Source organism: Aythya ferina, assembly GCF_964211825.1.
Source record: "Aythya ferina genome assembly, chromosome: 11".
Classification (NCBI taxonomy): Eukaryota; Metazoa; Chordata; class Aves; order Anseriformes; family Anatidae; genus Aythya; species Aythya ferina.
In genome coordinates, this window is record NC_140307.1 from 18,318,457 (window position 1) to 18,338,851 (window position 20,395).

General features: G+C 35.0%; 1 protein-coding gene across 10 annotated transcripts in view; it reads left to right on the forward strand.

The window, feature by feature from the left end:
* Positions 1-11,987, forward strand: part of ZNF280D (zinc finger protein 280D) — a 75,733-nt gene extending 63,746 nt beyond the window's left edge. For 8 of the 10 annotated variants that reach the window (XM_084532364.1, XM_084532358.1, XM_084532359.1 and 5 more), the window contains one exon: positions 7,579-11,987. In XM_084532364.1, coding sequence (XP_084388490.1) covers positions 7,579-8,215 — 637 coding nt within the window. In that variant the 3' untranslated portion in view covers positions 8,216-11,987. Of the gene's footprint in view, positions 1-2,376; positions 2,433-7,578 lie in introns of all 10 variants that reach the window. The other 2 variants (XR_014696827.1, XR_014696826.1) reach the window with 2 other exon arrangements.
* Positions 11,988-20,395: the final 8,408 nt, after the last annotated feature.

Here is a 20,395-nt window from a genome sequence, read left to right on the forward strand (position 1 = left end):
TATGTATGTATCTTCAGTGAACCCAGAAATTCACCTGAAATATAACGTGAGAAATGTGTAAATGTTGATTCTGAACTGTGACTTTTTGACCTTTTTTTTTTTTTTTTTTTTGCATTTCTTTAAAGAGGAAAATCTCTGGAAATGCCTCTTTAGGCCTGAATTACTTTCCTTCTAGGCATGTGTACAAATTTCCTCATGCTTTCTGCCTAACATAAAGCTAAATGATCTCACAGTATATACACAACTTTTTGCAAAAACATCATCTTTGGATTTAGATTTTACAGAATTTTCTTGTGTAACAAGTTGTCTTTTCTGTTGGCTTTCTAAAAGGGCAATTTGTTATGGATATTCCATCCAGTTAGAGAGCGAGAGAAGTCCTCAGACCTAGTAAAGATTGCACTTCTAATGTCGCTCGCTTATTCTCTGAAGTGGAAAAGGTTTGTATCAGTTTTGTATCCGAAGCAAAGATTATGTAGCAGTGTGATAAGCCTGTCCATCTTTATTCAGTGCTGTTAAGCAAAAGGATTCTGAAACACAAACAGTAGCATCGTTTCTGTCCACAGATTCCATTACCACTTTAGATGTGTTTTGCCTTTACTTTCCATCTTTCATACTTTTGCATCACATACAATGTTTGGAATGCATTTCCTACAGGCTCAATGGGGACCACGTATTTATGAAATCTGTATTTCTTCCTCCACAAAATTATGGTCCATAATTTTGGTTTGCATTAAAAAATACAATAAAAAAGGATGAAAAAAAGGCATGGAAAACCACCATAGTCCTGGTTGGAGAAGGTGGAGAATACAGACAAAACAGGCACTTTGCTGTTAGATCTCAGGTTGGACATGAAGTCTGAACCAGGACCTCTCAGAAAGGTGAGCTGCCTTTCACTGGGGAACTTTTGGTTATTTTTTTCCAAGATCCCATGGAGTGCTTGCTGTTTTGTTGCATGCAGGTGCTTGACATTTTATTCACCAACCCCGTCAGGATCTGCCAGTAACTGCATTAACTATGGTCATCATTTTTTCCTCTGTCATGTGGAGTCAGCGGAAGTGCAGTGTGCACCCTGGCCTGTGGGAATAGGTAGCAGGAGGTCAAAGAACAAGCAGGGTGCTGAAGAACCAAAAATATAAATTGATGATTCGGGTTGTTTAGAATATAGTGTATAAAATTCAGAGAGTTAAGCCAAGAAATCTTCCTTTCTTCAGAGTTTCTTGGGCAGAGCAGAGGAAGATGATGTGCAGAGAAGGAGGTTCTGTGGTAGGCCAGCTAGAGGAATACAGATCAATAATCTCCAAGATGTAGGGAAGGGCACAGAGAGTACAATAATTTGAAGTTGAAAAATGTTTCTTATTATAGATCGTATGAGTTTTGTAGGACAGGAATGTAACAAAGTATGATAGAAGTATTGTAAAGGGTATTTTAGAAGACAGAATAAGATTAGGTTTAACATACAACTTCAAAATATTAGCTGAATAATTTGTCTTCATTGAAATAAAATACACCATCTCTGTGGGGAGAAGTATACTAATAATATATAAAACTAATTATGCATTTTTTAAATATATAAGAGTTTACATATAGGAACCTCTTATTGTAAAACCAGAATTCACTTAATAGTTAAAAAGTTAGACCAAAAAAATTAACAACTTAATTTTGTCACTTAAGTATTTTTTTCTGTAATGAGAGTAAGAGAATATGAGCAGAATGCCCTGTTGTATTGAAGTTTCTATAAAACTGCTTTGACCTTTTCCCAGTGGCAGTCTTCAGTCACTTTTACCTTCTGTCATTTTAAAAATTAATTTAAAAAAGCAACAACACAACTTTGTCCATGTTGTTCAGAGCTGAGAAAGTATTTCATTCAGTAACTTACATTAGACTCAAAAGTCTCTTCCATTATAAGAGTTTTGATAAGAATCTTCCTTTTAAAATTAATGTATCAGCATCTGTAGGGTAAAACACTGCCTAAAGCTTATAAAAATATACTAACCTCAACTTTCTCTTTCTTGCTTTTCCCTTGGCTTTTTAGCAACACAAATTTAGTGGGATTTTTTGTTTGTTTGTTTTTGTTTTTTTAACCACCAAATAAAGCACTGTTAGGACTTAACTCTCCAGATCTTATTCAGTAAGGTGTAATTGAAATGATGTACATGAAGAAAGGTTACAAGAGTTGCTTTAAAGTTCTTTTTTATGCTTTTTTTTTTTTTTTTTTTAACTTGGAAGACTGTTTGCAAACAACTTTGTTATGATCCATGCTCAATCTCTACTACCTAGGAGATGTATGAGAAGGTTGGTGTAAATTTGTTTCTACAACTTTATTGTAATCAATTGGTCATGGATGTAAAATAAAAGAAGTATCATTAATTATTACAGAAAAATTCAAGACCTAGTTTATCTGAAGGAAAAACAGAAACACCAACATTTAAAAGGTAAATATAATGATCAGCTACATCTTGAAATTCAAGTACACAAAATAACACATACTGTGTTATTTCTCAGGTAATTGGGTGGAAGTATTTTAAATGATATTTTCATAATGTATATTTTCTGCAATAAAGATTTTTGAACAGCAGTCATAATGTATTTACTCTACAAGGCATTTAGAATTTAGGTTCTAAATGTCAAAATGTGTTCTTAGTAATGCTTAAACTGCAAATTAGTCAAAATTCATAAAACAAGACGTAAATTGTATCAAGTGTTAGAAGAAGCATTTTGTGTAGTACTGTGTATGAATTAACAGTATCTCCAGGAAAACTGGAAGCAATTTTAGCATACAGCCCAACATGTTAGTTCATGGGGATTCATTCAGTGTCATGACCCATGTCATTTGTAGAAAGCACACTCAACAAAATTAGTAACTTTAATTTGTTGGGTAACTGTACCAATTACCGATCTATGTAAAATAATTGAAATTGTGGATTTTTAACGTTAGTCTGGGAAAATAACTGAGATCTAATACATTGCTTTGGGCATGCAGTGCGGGCAGACTTATACATCATGTAATCAATCTGAATTACTACTTCAGGTCCTGTGGCCTGAAATCTCTTCTGCCAATTAGTAGTCTTTCACAGTTGTTGATGCAAATTTAACCTTGAAAAGCATAGTCAAAACACAACTACGGTTATTTTTTATAGGTGCACTTAGAGTGCTTTAAAAATAAAAAGGAAAACTGTCTGCTTTCAGAGTCCCTGTAGGTTACTTCTCTTTTTAGAAAGGGTTGTGTTTTTTTTTCTTTGTTATAGTCTCATGCAGTGAGGCAAATCATTTGAAATTTTACTTTCATTTAAAATGCATACTGAAGAATTGAGGCTATAAAAAGGTTCAGGTATTAGAACATAACTTCATCTTTAATTTACAGATCGGTCAACAGTCGTTGTAATTCTAATTGAATATTATGTGCTACATTCTCCTATCCTTGTGTTTAGGTAGATAAAAGTCACTTTAATTTATAAACCTGTTCTGTGTTTCCTGCTAAAACTATTCATTTGATACGTTTGTTGATTTTTATGACCTCTAGACAGACATCTAGAGTATTGTAGCTCTAGTGCCAGAGGTGTTCAGTCCTCAAACACTTTTTTTCAATTTTTAAGCCAACATAGCTATGTTGGTATTAACAAGTAATCAGTCTTGTAGGAGCAGATGAGTAGATCAAAGCAGTTGGTTCTGAGAAACCTACATCTTTGCCTTGTGGTCTGAAGGCATTATTTGTGGTTTGAAGGACCAGTCTTGTGTTCCCGGGACAGAATGCCCGTGCTGTGCACATACTTCAGAGCTGTGTGAAACAGCCGCTCTTGGGTGGGTTCTTGAGGACTCCACTAGGAGCTGGAGCATGGTTGGTGCTCTCATGGATCAGAGCTTCCAATTCAGTTTCCTCACCTTCCATACACCAGAGCAGTTCTGTAAACCAAGCCAGTATGTGGGAGCAGTCAAGGAATTTGCCTCAAAACCATGCTGTTGTTTCATACCAACATGTTAATGTGAATGCAACCACGGTACTGATTTTGTTACCTCTAAGTACAGCCCACACACTGAGGGTCTGCATGCAACTACCATGTATGCAGATGTGTGTCACTTCATACTTCTGTTCTGAAGTTGTATGATTTTCTTTATTGCAATATTTTTTCCTGAATGTTTTAAAAGCTTAATATAAAAAAATACTAATAATCTAAATAATATGAAGTGAATATGCGTAGCAAATTGCAGCAAAAAACTTCAAGCTTAGTAGGATTTCAAAACAAAACACACACACATGCAGAGCTGAACTTCCCTCAGCCTCACTTGACCCCCAGATCTTACATTTTCTATACAATGAGAAAAAAAGAAAAAAAATCCTCTTCATTTCTAGCCATCTCTAGCTTGGTATGTGTGTGCGTTTTCACTTAGTAGGTTCATGTCTTGTTCTTAAAGCTGTCTCTTCCACTAGTCCCCACTAGTCTTATTCTAAAGCCATGCTTCATACAGGCATATACCAGCTAATTCCTTAGTATAGCCCAGAATTGATACTCTCTAGCCATGGTTGATGTAATGCTTTAGAAACTTCAATTCACTGATTTATTAAAGAACAGTCAAATTTTGTATTCTAATCACTGAAATTCTTGTTTCTATATACTGTGTATAGTTTCTATATACAGTTCTCACATTTTCCAGGTATTCTTGATTTCTGAAATTCTAGTGTTCTTACACTGTAACCAGTGTTTGCATGTAGAGTAGAGCATTTCATTCAAATATTAGTTAGAAAGCTGTTCTTTTTCAGCTACTAACAGAATGTTCTCTTGAAATCCCATATAATTTTTTTTTTATTGCGGGTTTTAGTGCGTCACAGCTGCTGAGTTTTGCTTATTCATCAGCAGTTCTCAGCAGAGGTAAATCATTTTGTTGAAGAACTGGTCAATTTAAATGAGCTTACTGATGTGTCTAGCAGTAAAATATCACTCTTTTCTGGATATTTGTTTCCGCGATGGTTATTGCTGTGCAAAAATTTGTTCAATTGGTTTTTATACTCTGTTTTATTGGTAAGAGACGGCTTTTTTTCTGCATGAGAAATAAATATATAAAGATTTTTCTTCCTCCCCATCCCCCCACCTCCCATGCTTCACCAAAAATGAGTTGTAGTGAGAAGACTTGGTTTGGTCAAAGCTGGGGGTTGATTACTAGAAGGTGAGGGAGTTTGTGATGGGTTCCCTTCGGACGTTAAGGGAGGTTTGTCCTTCTGAGGAATTTCTCAGTGTGAAACGTGTGTGTACATACATGTAAGCCATATAGGATTCACAGTGTGGAAACACTGTTGTGTGTGCTGATGAGGTATTAGTCATCCCTTTATTTAAAACCTTTTTTTTATTTTTTCATACCTGTGTTCAAAACTGGCCAGGTAAAGCATAATATTGTGCTTAATTAACTCTGCAACTACTCCTTGCCCTCAGGCTGCTCGCTGAAAAGTAGTAGCTAAAGTAGCTCATGTATATGAGCTACATACACTCCCATAAACAGTTGACTGGATTTTCATATGAATGCATTTCTAAATATTTACTAGAATTTAAGGCTCTGTATAGCTAAGTGTTTTGCTGGAATAAGTACAGTAATTAGGAACAGGTGAAGTAAGGCTAATTATGTTAGCCATGGATGTTATGTGGTTCTGAGTGGTGATGCCTGTGCTAGAACCTAGGCTTGTGTTTTCTCTCAAATATTACGCTTTTTCCACTTTTTCTAGGAGTTTGGGAGGGAGGACAAGAATTTGGCTATGAAAGTCTATTGGCAATTGTTGTTTATTGTTTTAGTACAATAAATGAAAAGAAAAAAACACACCTTTGTCTGGCAGTGGTAGCAAATCTGTAATTGCAAATTGTAATTTAATAAAGGTTGACCTGTCCCTTGAGTTAGTTCCTTATTATGAAGAAAAACTGGTGAAACGGTGAAAATTATTATTTTGTGGCCAATGAGATTTCACAGTTCAACAGTATTTCTGTAGTCTCCTATCCCTGCTCAAAATATTCCCGTGTTATAAATTCTAAGTAGGAAATAGAATATTTCCGAATTACCCTCCTTAAGTGACAGTAAAGCTTGAAAACAGACTTATGGATGTTTGCAGTATGTAGCACCTGGACCAGACTAACCATTTTCTGTGCAGCTCAGCATCACCTGGCATCTAGGTGAACCACATGAATTGTTTCAACTTCCTACATCAGTAGGAAAACATGGTTAGACTTCTCAGTGTGAAAATACATTGCAAAAACTTAATAACAGGTAGTTGGTTATTCCTTGTAAAAGTCTTTGAACTGTCTGTTGCTCATCCAGTGTTAAAGGTGGGTTTAGTCAGAAGTGACTTCAAATCATGTTTAAAACTACATGAAGAAATAAAGTACGAATTATTTTTTGATTAATAAGATACTTGATGATACTATCTGTTGCATCTCTTATCTGCGTGTCACTGTTCAGAGGCTATTTTCAAGTTTCAGATTCAAAAGTTAAACTGGGAGATGTGCTTGCTCCTAATTTCACTTCCTATGTAGAATTTATATCTGAAATCAAACTCATTCTTTCATCTCCCCTCCAATCCTTCTCTTTTTTGTTTGTTTGTGTTTTTTTGTCTATCAACATCACTATTTAAGGTAATTAGAACTACTTCTCATTCAGAAAAAAAAAATTGAATGGGTTTAGAATGATGTTTTTACCAAACTTAAATCTTCACAGCAAAAATAGAGCTCCTCATTAAAATAATGAGAGAAGCCAGTGGTTCCTGTAACAAATAAAAAGAAATATCAGAGTAGAATTTAGGATTTTGGCTCTTATAATATAAACACATAAGCAAATTGTGTATAGCATGTGACTAGATGCTTTCTTTTATGGGTAGAGGTGGCATCTGAAATACACAGTTCAGTCTCTTTGGAGAATTTTATTCTCCCCCCTCCCTAATAACCTTAAAGGACTGCATGTGGCTTTATTAAGATAATACGAGACTTAAACTGCAGCTACTTTGTATAAAAGTTCATACACTATGTTTTAGATCTTATTGTATAATAAGATTCTCATTCTTACTTGTATGTCAGTACTGTTCCTTCCTATTTTTAATCAACATGCAGTTTTACTCTGAAAAATGGTCCTCACAGATTTACTTTTTCAATGAATTCTCAAATTTCTAGCTGCTCCACTAAATTTTAGATTTAAATTAATGTTGATTTCCAACTATTCCTTTTTCTCCTGACTGCCATTAGTACTGCAGAGTTAATTTGGCAATATAAAGGTCCGAACTGGCTTCTTTTATTTGTACATCATCAACAGAAATTCCCAAATAGCTGTATCGACATCTGCATCAAAGGGGAACTTAATGGTGTATTTTGAAAAGTTCTACATCATAGAAGGGGAACAACTTTCATTTCTGGAGATGAAATGCAAGAATTGAAGAGTCCTAAGGCTGAGTTTGTAAATGGTTAAGAAAAATGCACTTGTTAAATTCAGCCCATCTTGCTATGGAAATACCAAATAGGAAATCTGCAATACCACTGAGTGTCACTTTGCAGAGCACAGCCATGTGTTGCTTTATTTTAGCTGTTATAAAAATAACATGTTTTGTTTTTTCAGCAAACAAGAGCATGAGTCTTCAGAGGAAACAAAAGAATGCAATAGAAATCAAGCTAAAAAAGTTGCATCGGTTGAAAAGAATGAAGACAACTCATCATTCTCAGATACAAAAAATGTTCCCGATTTGGAACTCCATGACAATAGCTCCAAGAATTCTTTGCATGAGAAAGGAGCATGTTGTGATTCAGATAGTAACAAACAATTAGTAGACAAAGAACAAAAATGTATTCATGGTGAAAGCGAGTTGAAAACTTGCCAAAGTTCAGATGATGGTGTCTTGACTGACCAGACTAAAGTACAAAACTTGGATGAAACTACACTTTCAGCAATGAACGCAAAGGACTTAAAACTAACGTTGGGCGAAGATGTTAGTTTTGAGCAGTTCTTGAGAAAAAGAAATGAACCTGAATCCGTTAGTTCAGACATTAGTGAACAAGGCAGTATTCATTTGGAGCCTTTGACTCCATCAGAGGTGCTAGAGCATGAAGCGACTGAAATTCTTCAGAAAGGTAATGTTGCACCTTCATCAAAGAAAGCTGAACGACCCTCTGAACGAACAGACGAGACTTCTAAAGAAAGCAGTCCCAGCAGAATGGAAACAACTGTAAACAAGACAGATGAAAATGAAACAAGCTGAAATTGTGTTCATTTTATTGTTTATTATAACTAATGGTAGGAACACCATGGACCATTCCTGACAAGTGTGCTCATGGTTGCTTGTAGGGTTTTTTGAGAGCGAGAAAGAGACACAGCAGGGAAACTTTGCATATGAAGGTAGCATGTACATGTATGTACAACTGATTTAACTAAGTTTATGAAAGGTAACACATTTCAATTTGTCTGCCTGTCTCTTCTGTGTGGTATATCTTAATAAACCAACATTTGAAAGGAGGAATAAATTCTATTTTTTTAATCTCACATAAAGTGATTTGCTAGTCAAGACAAGATTTTTAAAAATCCTTAAGTGAAACGGTGGGATTCAGTATGAATTCAGTTCTGATGCTGAAGTGGAGCACACTTGTAGCAATGGTTGTTGGTCTACTGATAAATTGGGTAAACGTAAACCTTTGGATTTGGTGTCACATTCCTGTCTGTAAAAGCATGTAAACAGAATTATATGAATCTATGCACCTCTGTACAGGTGTAATCCTGCCAGACTGTAAGCTTACCTTAATAAACTTTCAGTGAAAGTGGAAATATTATGACAAAATATATATATTTGTGGGGTTTTCAATGTGCAGGCTGTGCAGAAATACCGAGCATAATTGTATAAAGTAGGACATACTGCTGAAAGTACTGTAGCTGTTAGGCTTTTACCATTGTTTTAAATATTCTTAGTAGTAGACCCATAGGAATGGTCTGTAAGTCAAACCAAAGTATGGTTTAATGTAAAAATTGTTTTAAGCAGAAAGAAGGAAAACCCCAAACTGGAAATACCAGCTGGCATATGTTCTGCCATTTTGCAGCTGCTACTTGCTAACTGTTACAAAAAGGACACGAGAGCATAGGAGTGTACAGTTCGATTTCAGGACTTTTATAGTTTGTTATGTACAGAAAGATAGCTGCTGGTTTTGGGTTGTTTTTTTTTTTTTTTTTCTTTATAGCTAGCAGCTAGGTATAGGAATGCAACTGACTAACAGTAGCTTGCTCTTAGGACTTCATTGCTCCATTTGAAATATTCAGAATGTGCTTTTGACTTAGTCTTATTTCTAATGAATGTTAAATGTTTTGAACAGCTGTTAAAGCACTGCTGTAAATTATTACTTTTTGAGTAAATATTTGCAACAAAATTTTGTCTTTGTGAATAATTTTATTGCTCAGCTTGAAACTTTGGGCATAGTCTTCCCACCTTTTTAAAAAAAAAAAAAAAAAAAAAAAGATTTATTAGCAGATTCCAGAAATTATTTCATTTCAAAATTGTGAATTTGACACTTAAGTAAATTTTTGAAATAAGCAAGTGCCTATACATAAGCATATTTTTGTAGCCGTATATTGTGGTTAGATGCGCCAACTTTTCCAGATTATATAAAGATATTTTTCTGGGCCATCAGCATGCTACTGAAGTCTGCTCTGTCCTTTTAGGTTAACTAGCTTAGCTGCTAAATGGGTCTAATTAGCAACAGTATTAAAATTTAGAGACCATTCAGCTCGTTGTTGGAACTTCTAAATAAACCACATCTCATCATCTCAAAAATCGCTTCAAACTCTTAAAAAGCTATATGAATCAGATGTTAAAGTGCTTCTTAATTTTCCTCCATGCAGGTTTAGAAGCTTTTTAGAAAGAAAAGTGGAACGGCTTACATAGTCACAGCTCTCCAAGATCTGCTGCTTAAAGAACTCCAAATAAGAAACAAGTGAAAAAGCTGAGAACAATAAGTTGCAGTATTCTTCTGATCTTTAAGTGTTGTAGTGAATTTTTTAATTTGAGGTAGTATGAACAGGTCTAGTGTCTTCATGCTTGTAGGCATGAATGATTATAAAACACAGCATCCCAAAAAGCGTATTGCAGAGTTCTAAACCAGCTGTAGAACTTGGTGTATATGTTACTGAAGGAGTTCCTGTGTTCATATAAACCAAGAGAAACCTGTACTATTTTTAATCTGAATATTAATTTTTACATGCCAATTGATTATTTTGAATAACAATCTGATATGTGGTGTTGGAAAGCATTACCTTCAGGTGGAGCCAGTTGTATGGTACTTGCTCGGAATGTCCTCACATTTGTCTTTTATTATGCAATTAAATTTTTAAAATGTTTACCATTTTAATAATACAAATGTGGATGAAAAATGTATAGTTTGAAAGCTACTGTTGAGAAAGTTTGGAAAATCAAAAATTAAAAAACCTGAGTATTTGACAAAAGTACATATGTATTCTTAGATATTTAATATGTAAACTCTTATTTATTTCAATCCATGTAGAGAATCCATATCCCTTAAAACAGTAATGTTAGGCCATAGACCCACAAATGAAATATCACCCACATATGAAATATCAGCGCTTCCAAAGGGAGAGATTAGAGAGAACTAGGTTGTTCTAGCAAGACCATGGGATAACTTTAAATAGGCAAATAAAATGTATCGTGAAAGCAGTGGCATGTTATTCTGCGAAGGAGAAAATCTAAGAATCCATTGCGGTTTTCCTATCTGAAGTAATTTGCTGTTTGAATGCTGCAGGTGGTTGCATAACGATGAAAATTACTGTCGTGTATTCAGTGGGTTTCCTAGAGCTAAGTTAAATTGGTGCTTTTGACTGATGTCACTCCAGAAGATCAATTAACACTGACTGCATTCTGAGCTATTTGAATGTGATCAGTGTACATAACTCAATATTTTGCTTTCTGAGTGATGTAAGAGGTTTTTTTTTGTTGTTTCGTTTTGTTTTCCATCCAGCCATTGGTAGTTATTCTGTGCCACCATTCTTTGAATTTAGAAAGACATTTTACCTGAAGTTTACCTTACCAAAAAAAGTAACTTAAGGTTGGTTCTTGGTATCCACACCAGAATCACTGTTTCCCTTCTGAAGACATTTACAATATGTGCTTGAATAACAACTTCACCTCTGTTTATATAACTTTGTATTTTGAAGGAAGTCACATGCCACACATGTTCTTTATTTGCATTTAATGAAAAGCTCTTGTAATTAATAGAATATGCTCGGTGATTATACAGTCACTTGGCACTTCCTCAAGTATGGCAAATGCCTCAGTTTGTCTTGTGCGGTTTGTGAAAGAAACTTTGGCTTACCTAGAATTCAGTTCTTTCAAAGAATGCATGAATAAACCCAGGAAAATAATCAGAATGAATCATAGTTCACAGTGAGTTCCAAGAATAGGCTGATGGATTTCAAATTGCCATTTTAAGCAAAACCTAGAAGAAGCAAAACATCAAAAACATTTTTATAACAAAAGTCCATTTTTACTTATTGGAAGTGGAGAGAGAAGAACCCCAGGCAATAGGTGTTAAGTCACGTTCTCTGGTGCTTTAGTGACAGAAGGCATTAGAAACTGAAGGGCTGAGTTAAGAATCCCGAGTAACACTTTTTATTCTGCAAAACCTTACATAAAAAACAAAAACCAACCAAAAAAAAAAACAAAACTCAAAGCTTTTCTGCAGGTGTAAGCATTGTTATTTATATGCTAGCATGTAGAAAGCAATGAATTATTTTTTTAATGCTCTAAGGTATACTAATATTCCACCAAAGACTGTGGCCGGATGCTGTCACAGTAGAGTTTTGTAAGAGACTGTTCAGAAATTTGTGTAGAGCAGATTTTATACCTGATTGTTCTCTTGTTCTCTTTAGTGTTTTATTTTTGAGGCTTGTGAGCTGAGCTTATTTTGTGTAGTTGCACCCTGTATTTTTGATGTATGCTTAATATAATATGCCTCTAATAAAAAATTTGGTAAGTATGTTTTATGATTACTCGGATGATTTTTGCTTTTAATAAAACTTTTGCTCTAATTTTAATGTAGCTCTAAGGAACAGTGGTGATGAAGCCCAGCACGTTATCTCCTTTGAGCATTAAGTATCGAAGTATAATTTTGACTACATATTATTTCTGTTGGTTCACCGCTTTATAAAAATGAAAATATGCTGACTGGTATTTCATATTAGTTTACAGAGGTTGGACAGAGTTTTGTGCTGTGTTCTTTTAGGTCTCAGATCACTGTTCTTGCTTTAAAGCACTCGACTGAAATTTTTTATTTAGTCATTTTATTGATCCAAGCTAAGCATTCGAATTTGTTTTCTTCTGTACTGCACCAGATACATATTAATAAAAAAGAAAAAGGAGCAGGGGGGAGAAGAAAATGTGGAAAATGTTTAGCTGTGAAACACTTCTTTTTGAGGGAGATTAATGTAGTTGTTATGCCTGCAAGGCATTATAAAGTGTGTTTATGGATGTAAAAATGAGCTGGTTTTGTTGAAGTTTATTTACTGTTTGAACCATTATTTCAGAGAGGCTGAGGTTTTTATAACAACCACAAGAATAACTGTGATGTTGATCTGTGTATCTGCATTTAAAGTGGGGGAATTTTTTTTTTTAGAATGACCATTGCTGAACAAATGCCTTGTGTTATGAAGTTAATGTAAATAAACGTAGGGTTTTTTATTTTAGTTCACTAAATTCTCAATATTAAACATTTAATTTAAAAGAGCTGTTTTCTTTGGAACAAAACCTTTGGTGAAAGGCACAGCATACACGGGTATCTTTATAAAGGAGATTGTCTTCTCATATTGATGATGCAGCAGCCTTGGAAAATGTAGCTTTCATTCCTCAGTCAATATGTTTTATGTCTATTTATTCTTATGCATGGAGTACTGGGCTTCTTTCTGCCTGTGACCATCCTTTTGTATCTTGGAATGTATCTTTCTTGATGGTTGATGTATAATCAACTTTTAGGTTGTTGGATGGAGATGGAAAGCAACAGACACAGAAGAGAAGCAAAAGTAAGTTCAAAATTTTAATCATGAGCGTGTTACACGCAGGACAGGTGGTTTAACCTGCTTTATCTGATAAAGTGATGTGTTTTTTTTTAATGTTCCTAAAATTGTAGCTTGAGGAAGTAGTGCAGTTGATTTGAATGGCTCTGAAAGATAGCAAAAAAACTTGAGATATGCCTATCAGATCAGAATTCACAAAAGGATCCTGATGTGGGGAAGCTTTTCTTGTGGTTGTGTGACTGTCCTCTCTTTTCTTTCCCAGATAACATACTGGATGCTCTCAGTTGTCCTAGAGGAGACAAGTGCTTTTATGATCTTCCTTGATGGAACCAAAAAGAAGTTAGCAAGTGGCATGTATGCAGTTTTATATTAATATATTAAGAAGTGACTTGACATTAAGATGTGAATAGTAGCATTTTATTCATCTGTGCTACATGATGAAGTTCTGCCAATTCTTCCTAAGAGTGTCCTAGCACTAATACTTAATATAAACATCCTTTAAACTATAGTTTGCAACTTTTTTGTGACCTTTCCCTGAAATAGCAAGCTAATAAGTACCCCAGCAGTGAAGTGTAAAGACAGACTGTCAGCCTCTGTTTTAAGGCTGATAAAGACTTACCTTTTCTTGAGGTTTACCTATGAAATTTCTCCAGGTTTGCTTCAATGCACTGAACCTGTATTGTTTATATACCTGCTTGGCACTTAGTATTGATTCAATTTAAAGTCGTAAGATAAAATTCTTAAAGCAGAACATACTTTTTAATAACCTAAAACTTCTGTCCATTCAACAAAAGAAACCATTTACCACCAGGCTCCTCAGAAGGCAATCTTGTTGATGAAAAGGAAAATTGAAGTACAACCTATATTTAAAATACAGCAAACATACCTTTTTTTTTTCTTTTTTCTTTTCTTTCCCCAGCAGACATTATGCAAGTTACTTGTGGATGGGAATGTATAATAATCCACTCTGCCTAGATCTCTTCTTCTCAGCTTTATTCAGTGAAATGCTTTCCCTTTGCAGCTGTTAATCTTTGCATATTTAAAATACTAGTGAGAGTGTAGTGCTGGTATCAAACCAGACGTAACAATGGTACCGTCTTTAAATATCCGAAGCAAGGTTTTCATTTGAGGTGTTTGAAAGATGAGTGTGGAAGTAAAATTAAAACTCTTAATAGATACTAACAACAGTGGACTGAGTACAGCATAAATTTAAAATAAATATTGCAGTAAGAATTTTGTCATCATTCCACTTTTAGTTTATCCGTGGCTATTTCATAAGTGATTTCTTTTCCCTTCTGTAGATGTTAGGACCTTCCTGGTTTCTCCGCTAGCTGGTGCCTATTTGTGGTCTTCACCTGCCTTCTCTTTCAAACTGTGGAACTGATGAACATAACAGAATTCAAAATAATTATTTCCAGCTTGTACTTCGTGGTTTGTTGCTTCAGTTTCACAACCCCAAGAAGGGCTGTGTACCTTAAAGCTTATCTTTCTCTTAGAGCCACAGATACAGTTGAGGTGAAAAAGATGATTCTCTTCCCTTCTAAGCCTGCATCTTGACACACTTTGGGCTATTATACTGTGGGAAACTACAGCCTAAAAAAATAACGCTTTTGGAGTAATCTGTAGGGGATTGTATACAAATTCCTATTGTGACAAGGGAAAGCATTGCCAGAAGAGGAATAAGCACAGTGAGCTTTCAGTATACCAAACAGCTGCAAGTAATGAAGCTATTGGGTCTGTGAGACTGTCTGCTTATTAGGGCTGGGTCTCCAGAGACGTTATTAGTTTTGATCAACTGCTGTCACTAACGGTGGAAACCTTTTTTTGGAGTAAGACCTATACATCTTTCAGTGTAGTCTTTAAAGGTCATAATAAAGCTTCTGTTATTTGCATGCAAGTAATATGTTTTTAGATGTATGCAAATTCAATATATTTGGTTTATCCAAACAAGCATGTTGCAATATCCTATTGTAATTACAGAACATTCATTTTAAATGTGGATTCTGAATTCAAATGTTATTTGCATAGGATTTTGTTAAATAAAATCTAGTCTGCCACTCAGGAAGGTACTAATCACTCAGAATTTAATTTTTATTTACTGTATAAATGAAATGTTATTACTAAATAAATCTGGGACAGAATGGAGGGACTCAACATGATTCCCCGTAGTATAAGTAATTACAAGATTTCAGCTTGGAAGGAAACTCAGAAAAAGCTGGACTTGGTGGAGGGTAAGTGGTTGTCGTATAGGAAGTCAAGTGAAGTCTTAACCACACTGAACTGTTACTGCATTCCCACAGGTTTGCCTTGTACACGCACACACACATCTTGTTTATGTGCAACCACATTGCAAATATAATTGGGTTTTATTTTCCCTGATGTAGATGGAGAGTTTAAAACAAACAAACAAACAAACAAACAAAAAACACAACACAGCAACTTATTTTTGATCATGTTAAAAAGAGGGTGGAGTTTAGCAACAATCCTTACACTCTTTTGAGCACAAACTTACCTAAACAGATTGTTGTACAATTGCCACTCTACTTGATTTAGAGGATTCTGCTAATCAAAGTATGCTCCTGGCCAGATGAGCTACCCATTGGAAGGAAATAGGATTTCATCTTCACTCTCCATAAAATAATTCATATGATCAATCAGGTTGTGCTACTGAGGTGGGGGCTACCTAAGGGCTCTGAGAAACATTGTTCCTCTCCAAGACACCTTTGCTCTCAAAATATTTGCTAGACTTGTGCACTTCCACCACGCTAAAGCTGGCCCTTCCTAGCATAGTTGTCTATAGATGCTATTATATATATATGGGAAAGGTTATTGTTGAAATCAAACCAAAACAGAGTTCCATATAAAAGGGGATGCCTTTCTTTTTCCTGACTGTGAGTTAGCACTGAGTGATTTAACTGCACTAGGGATCTGTGGCTTAGCAGTGTTTTAACATGCTGTGACCTCCAACTGCCACTTGTATTTTGGCTGTAATAAAAATATGTTTTTTGTCTTCTCACATCATATGTGGTTTAGATTAATGCACTCATTATTTAATGTGTTAACACACTCCTTACAAATGCATTGGTTCTTTCCACAATAACAAAATATATTGTTTGAGAGAGCTTACAATCCACTTAAACTGTGAGAGTTTCTTGATTGCATCTCTTTTATATCATTTTGTATGTGACCTTCAACTCTGTAAAATAAACTGAAAAAAATGCTTAAAAAGTTGTTCTCCTGCTTATCCAAATGAGAATGGGTAAAGTATATCCACCCTAAACTTCTGTCTCACTACAATAACAGGTATATCCTCTTTATTTATAGGTCATGCTAAAGCTGGTAGGAATTCTGCTGAAGATAATCTCCAGAGAAGATAGAAATCAGCAAATGAAGAGTGTCATCGGTTTGTCTAGATGCATCATTGCAATAAAAGATCATTAAGAAGCAGCAGCAAATGGGAACTTTACTGTGAGTGGTACAAAGAATGTACAGGCAAAATGTTTCTGCTTTTAGTTAATGAGAGTAGAGGACTCTGTCAAGAAATATTAGATTCTGTTCAGCTTCAGACCAAACTGTCTGTTACCTGTGGCCTCACAGCAAAAAGAAATTTGACCTGACTGTAATCTGATATTCTTGAATATAATGTACACCAATTAGGTAAAGGTCAATAATTGACAAGGTCACTCATTCTGAACTCGGGTAATTCCTGTCCATCAAGCTAAATACATTTCACTGCCAAATCTTGTTCTGGGTAGGTGAAAAGTGCTTTCTACACATCAACCACTATTGTATCTATCTTTTATTTAATTTGCTGAAAAAAAATAAGCACAGAGTAGAAAAACTTTGTTTGCTGGAGTCAGTCAGTAATGTCTTTTTATTTGTGCAGCGCATCAAATTCTGAGGATCCTGTAAAAAACAGTTTAACTATCCTGGTGTTCATTCTAGCATAGAAAATGGACTTACTCTACTACATTGTTTACTGAACCATATCTTTATTTTTTGCGATCAGTTTAAGAGTATATATTTTAGTTATGCATAGTGAAGTTAGTAAAGCTGAGGTATAAAACCAAGGAGACTTAGAAAGAAGAAATAGGTCTATGTATTTATAGACCTAACACTCACCAATTTCATGGCACCTCTTCTATAACCCTAAACTTTTGAATACTGTGCCAAATCAGTTCCAAGATCAGGAACATTCTGAGACTCACTGGGGGAAGAATTGTCTTTATTTTGGTGACAACTGGAATACTAGAGAACCAAAAACAAAAATGAAGATATCAAGAAAGAAAGAAAAAAAAAAAAAAAAGCCCAGCAGTCTACCTTTCCCACTGCAACAGTAGGCAGGTAGGCAGAACACTGTGACTATACAGTAATGTCACAGAGCAGCTGTTCAGGCTTTTCCATTAACTGCCCAGTAGAAGCTCTAGAGGAAGTTACTGAAGCTGAAAACAGGTAAAAGAAACGCAGATCTAATCATTTAAGTCTCACAACAGCATCCTTTAAAATTTCACTGGATTCTGCTTCAGGTGGTTATATTTTTTACCATTACCATCTCCAGCAAGGTCTGTGTTACAAATTGTGCATGACTAGAAAAGTTACAATGTAAATGCTGATCAAAAAAATTGCAAAAAGAACTATTTTGTTCTGCACATAATTGTGCTAATAAACTTATTTGACTAGGAACATGTATATGTAAGGAAAGATTCCTAATGCATGTGCTGAGCTTGAACAAAGAAGTTAGCAGCCACTCTATTTATTGCAGAAAGATTCTGTGTCTGCACATGCTGTTAAGGTGAAGCAGACAAGCCATTACGGCATGTGTATGGATAGCTACAGTAGTTGCTATAAAACAATAGCTTATTCATCTTTGCAGCCTTTTATAGACTGCTTGAATATGTGATGGAGTAAATGAATTTGCAAGGTTAACCAGCTGCATTTGTGAAATGTAGACATGTTGAACTAGATGTGATTTGAGATGTAAGAACTAAGGTCTCTACAGGCAATCCAGGCAAGGATTGCTTCTATTTCTGTAGAAGCAAGAGGGTAATTTTTTTTAACGATACAGTATGTTTTCCAAAGTATGGCTGAGAATCTGGATCAAGCTCTTTAAGGTTCAACTAATTCAGTAATGAATTAAGACAGCTTGGTGTGCAGTAGCTTTACTTATAATGGAGTCTGTAACCACTACAAGATATTAGCAAAATTGGAAATAGGAGTAATTGGACCACCTTCAGACTTCAAAAAGCTCTTTGCAAAAGAATAGAGACAGCAACTGTAGAATATGCTGGTTTTCCTAAACTTATATTCAAGAGTGTTGTTGTCAAAAAAAACATGATAGGCTTATTAAATATGCTATAAAATACCATATGAGATGGTTGTTTTTTATCTAATCTATTTTTTCTCCTTAATTTCAGCTGTATGTATGCTAAAGCAGCTTCAAAACATCTGGGTACAGCAATTTTTTTCTTTTCTGCACCTGCAAGTGTAAGTACACACATAAACAAAAAAGAAATTAAATCTTTCACAGAGCCAGAGAGGAAAAACAACAACAACAACAAAAAACAGTGAGCCATGAAGCTCAGGGGAGCAGTATGACAAGTACTGAGCTGTAAACAAGCTTGAGAGGGATTTAATTCTTATGACAAGCGCCAGTGGTAGAATCTCACATGGACTCAGCATATGCACACATTTCAGAGGAGGAATCACAGAGGACTTAATGCAAATGTAAAAAAGCTTAGAGCACATCAGCCTATACTGTTCTAAAAATAGCTTCACAAATCAGGATGAGCTAGGGTTGCAATTATCTTGATTTTTCAGAATTTTGCCACTTGTAAGGAGGTTTCTGGTTTCACAGTAATTAGACTTTATAACACAACCTGCAAACTCTTTGGGGCAGGGATTTTGACATTTGTAGGACAAGTATAGAACCTCATTTGGTAGTATTTTCAGGGTGATAGTACAATATAAAGGCTGAGTAATAGCTACATTCAGATTTAAACAGGCTTATTTTAGGTCATAAGCTTTTTTGGTTGCTGTTGTTTGTGAAGGAAAAAGAACTGAGATATAATTTGGTACCCTAATTAAATTTTAAAAGCCTCTAATGCACACTTATTCCCTAATGGCAGTCATGTCCTTTCATATACGCTTATTACTTCCTTGTTAGTCTAGCAGCATTCTGAGAAGTACATACTGCAAACCATACCCTGCAGCCTGTACTCAAGCACATTTCCCCATGGTATTTGATGAGTTCATGCTGCAAGGTGTAGCCAGTTTTCACATAACCTTCAGGCAGGTTTGAGATGAGTGGCCTGCTCCCTGTGCTCTAGCTGCTACACAGGTTTGACTTATTTAAGAAGCCAGAGCAGTGCTCTCTTCACCTTACATCTTCAGTCAAGCTGCTTTCTTTTCTGCTTTCCTCAGTCTGCAATAAATTGCTTTAAAGGTTAAATTTACTAGCAAAGGATTAATAGTCCTGGGATGCATGGGTTTGGATTGTCTGTAGGCTGGTCCAAATTCTGCCATGCTTGGCTGTAGCTAGCTAAAAAATTTTTTTAACCATACTTTAGATTTCATAGCAAAAGGAGGCAGTCTCTATAAAAAGGGAGTCTCTTAAACCCCGTCATTCTTGCTCGATTCCAGTTGACAATTAGAAGGAGATAAACTGTCGATTGCTGAAGTTCTATTATGTTTTTAATTGGATTTTAAATAGTTTCATAATACCACTATTTGCGTTTTTAAATAAGAGATTTTTTTTCATGACTCTGCAAGTTTCTTGTGCAAATTACCTTTCATTTGCATAATGTAAATACCCAGTTTTTTTACCTTGTTTCTGGATATATGTTTTGGACATCCCATGTACTACAAATGATTGAAAAAGGCTTTGTATTTGCAGTTGGTATGAATAACCTTCAAAATAAAAATTAAGAGGCGTGTCTTTACAAGCAGAACTTTTAGCAAGAAAAGTTAAAGCTGTTCTTTCCTTTGTCTCTCACAAACACAATAATATATTTTTCTGTTTTAAAAATACTTTTTTAATTCTGATTTTCATTTTTATTACTTTTCTCTTAAGACGTAAGTATAAAAGAAGCTAATTTTGTTTTGAAGTAAATATTCTAATATTTTGCAAAACTGTAACCTGTAATTATTTGCTTTACTGATCTAAAATTACCTGGGTAGATCAATATATGGGAGAAGAGCAGAATATCAAAATCCCCCCCCCCTTTTTTTTTTAACCAGGGGACTAAAAAGAGAATTTTCTAGCTACCTGTTTGTTACCAGAAAAAAAAATGAAAGACCTGTCCAGTATTTGCAGAACTTTTAGGTCTAAATAAAGGTTTGAATATTGATGTAAACTTGACAAACATAAATATCCAAG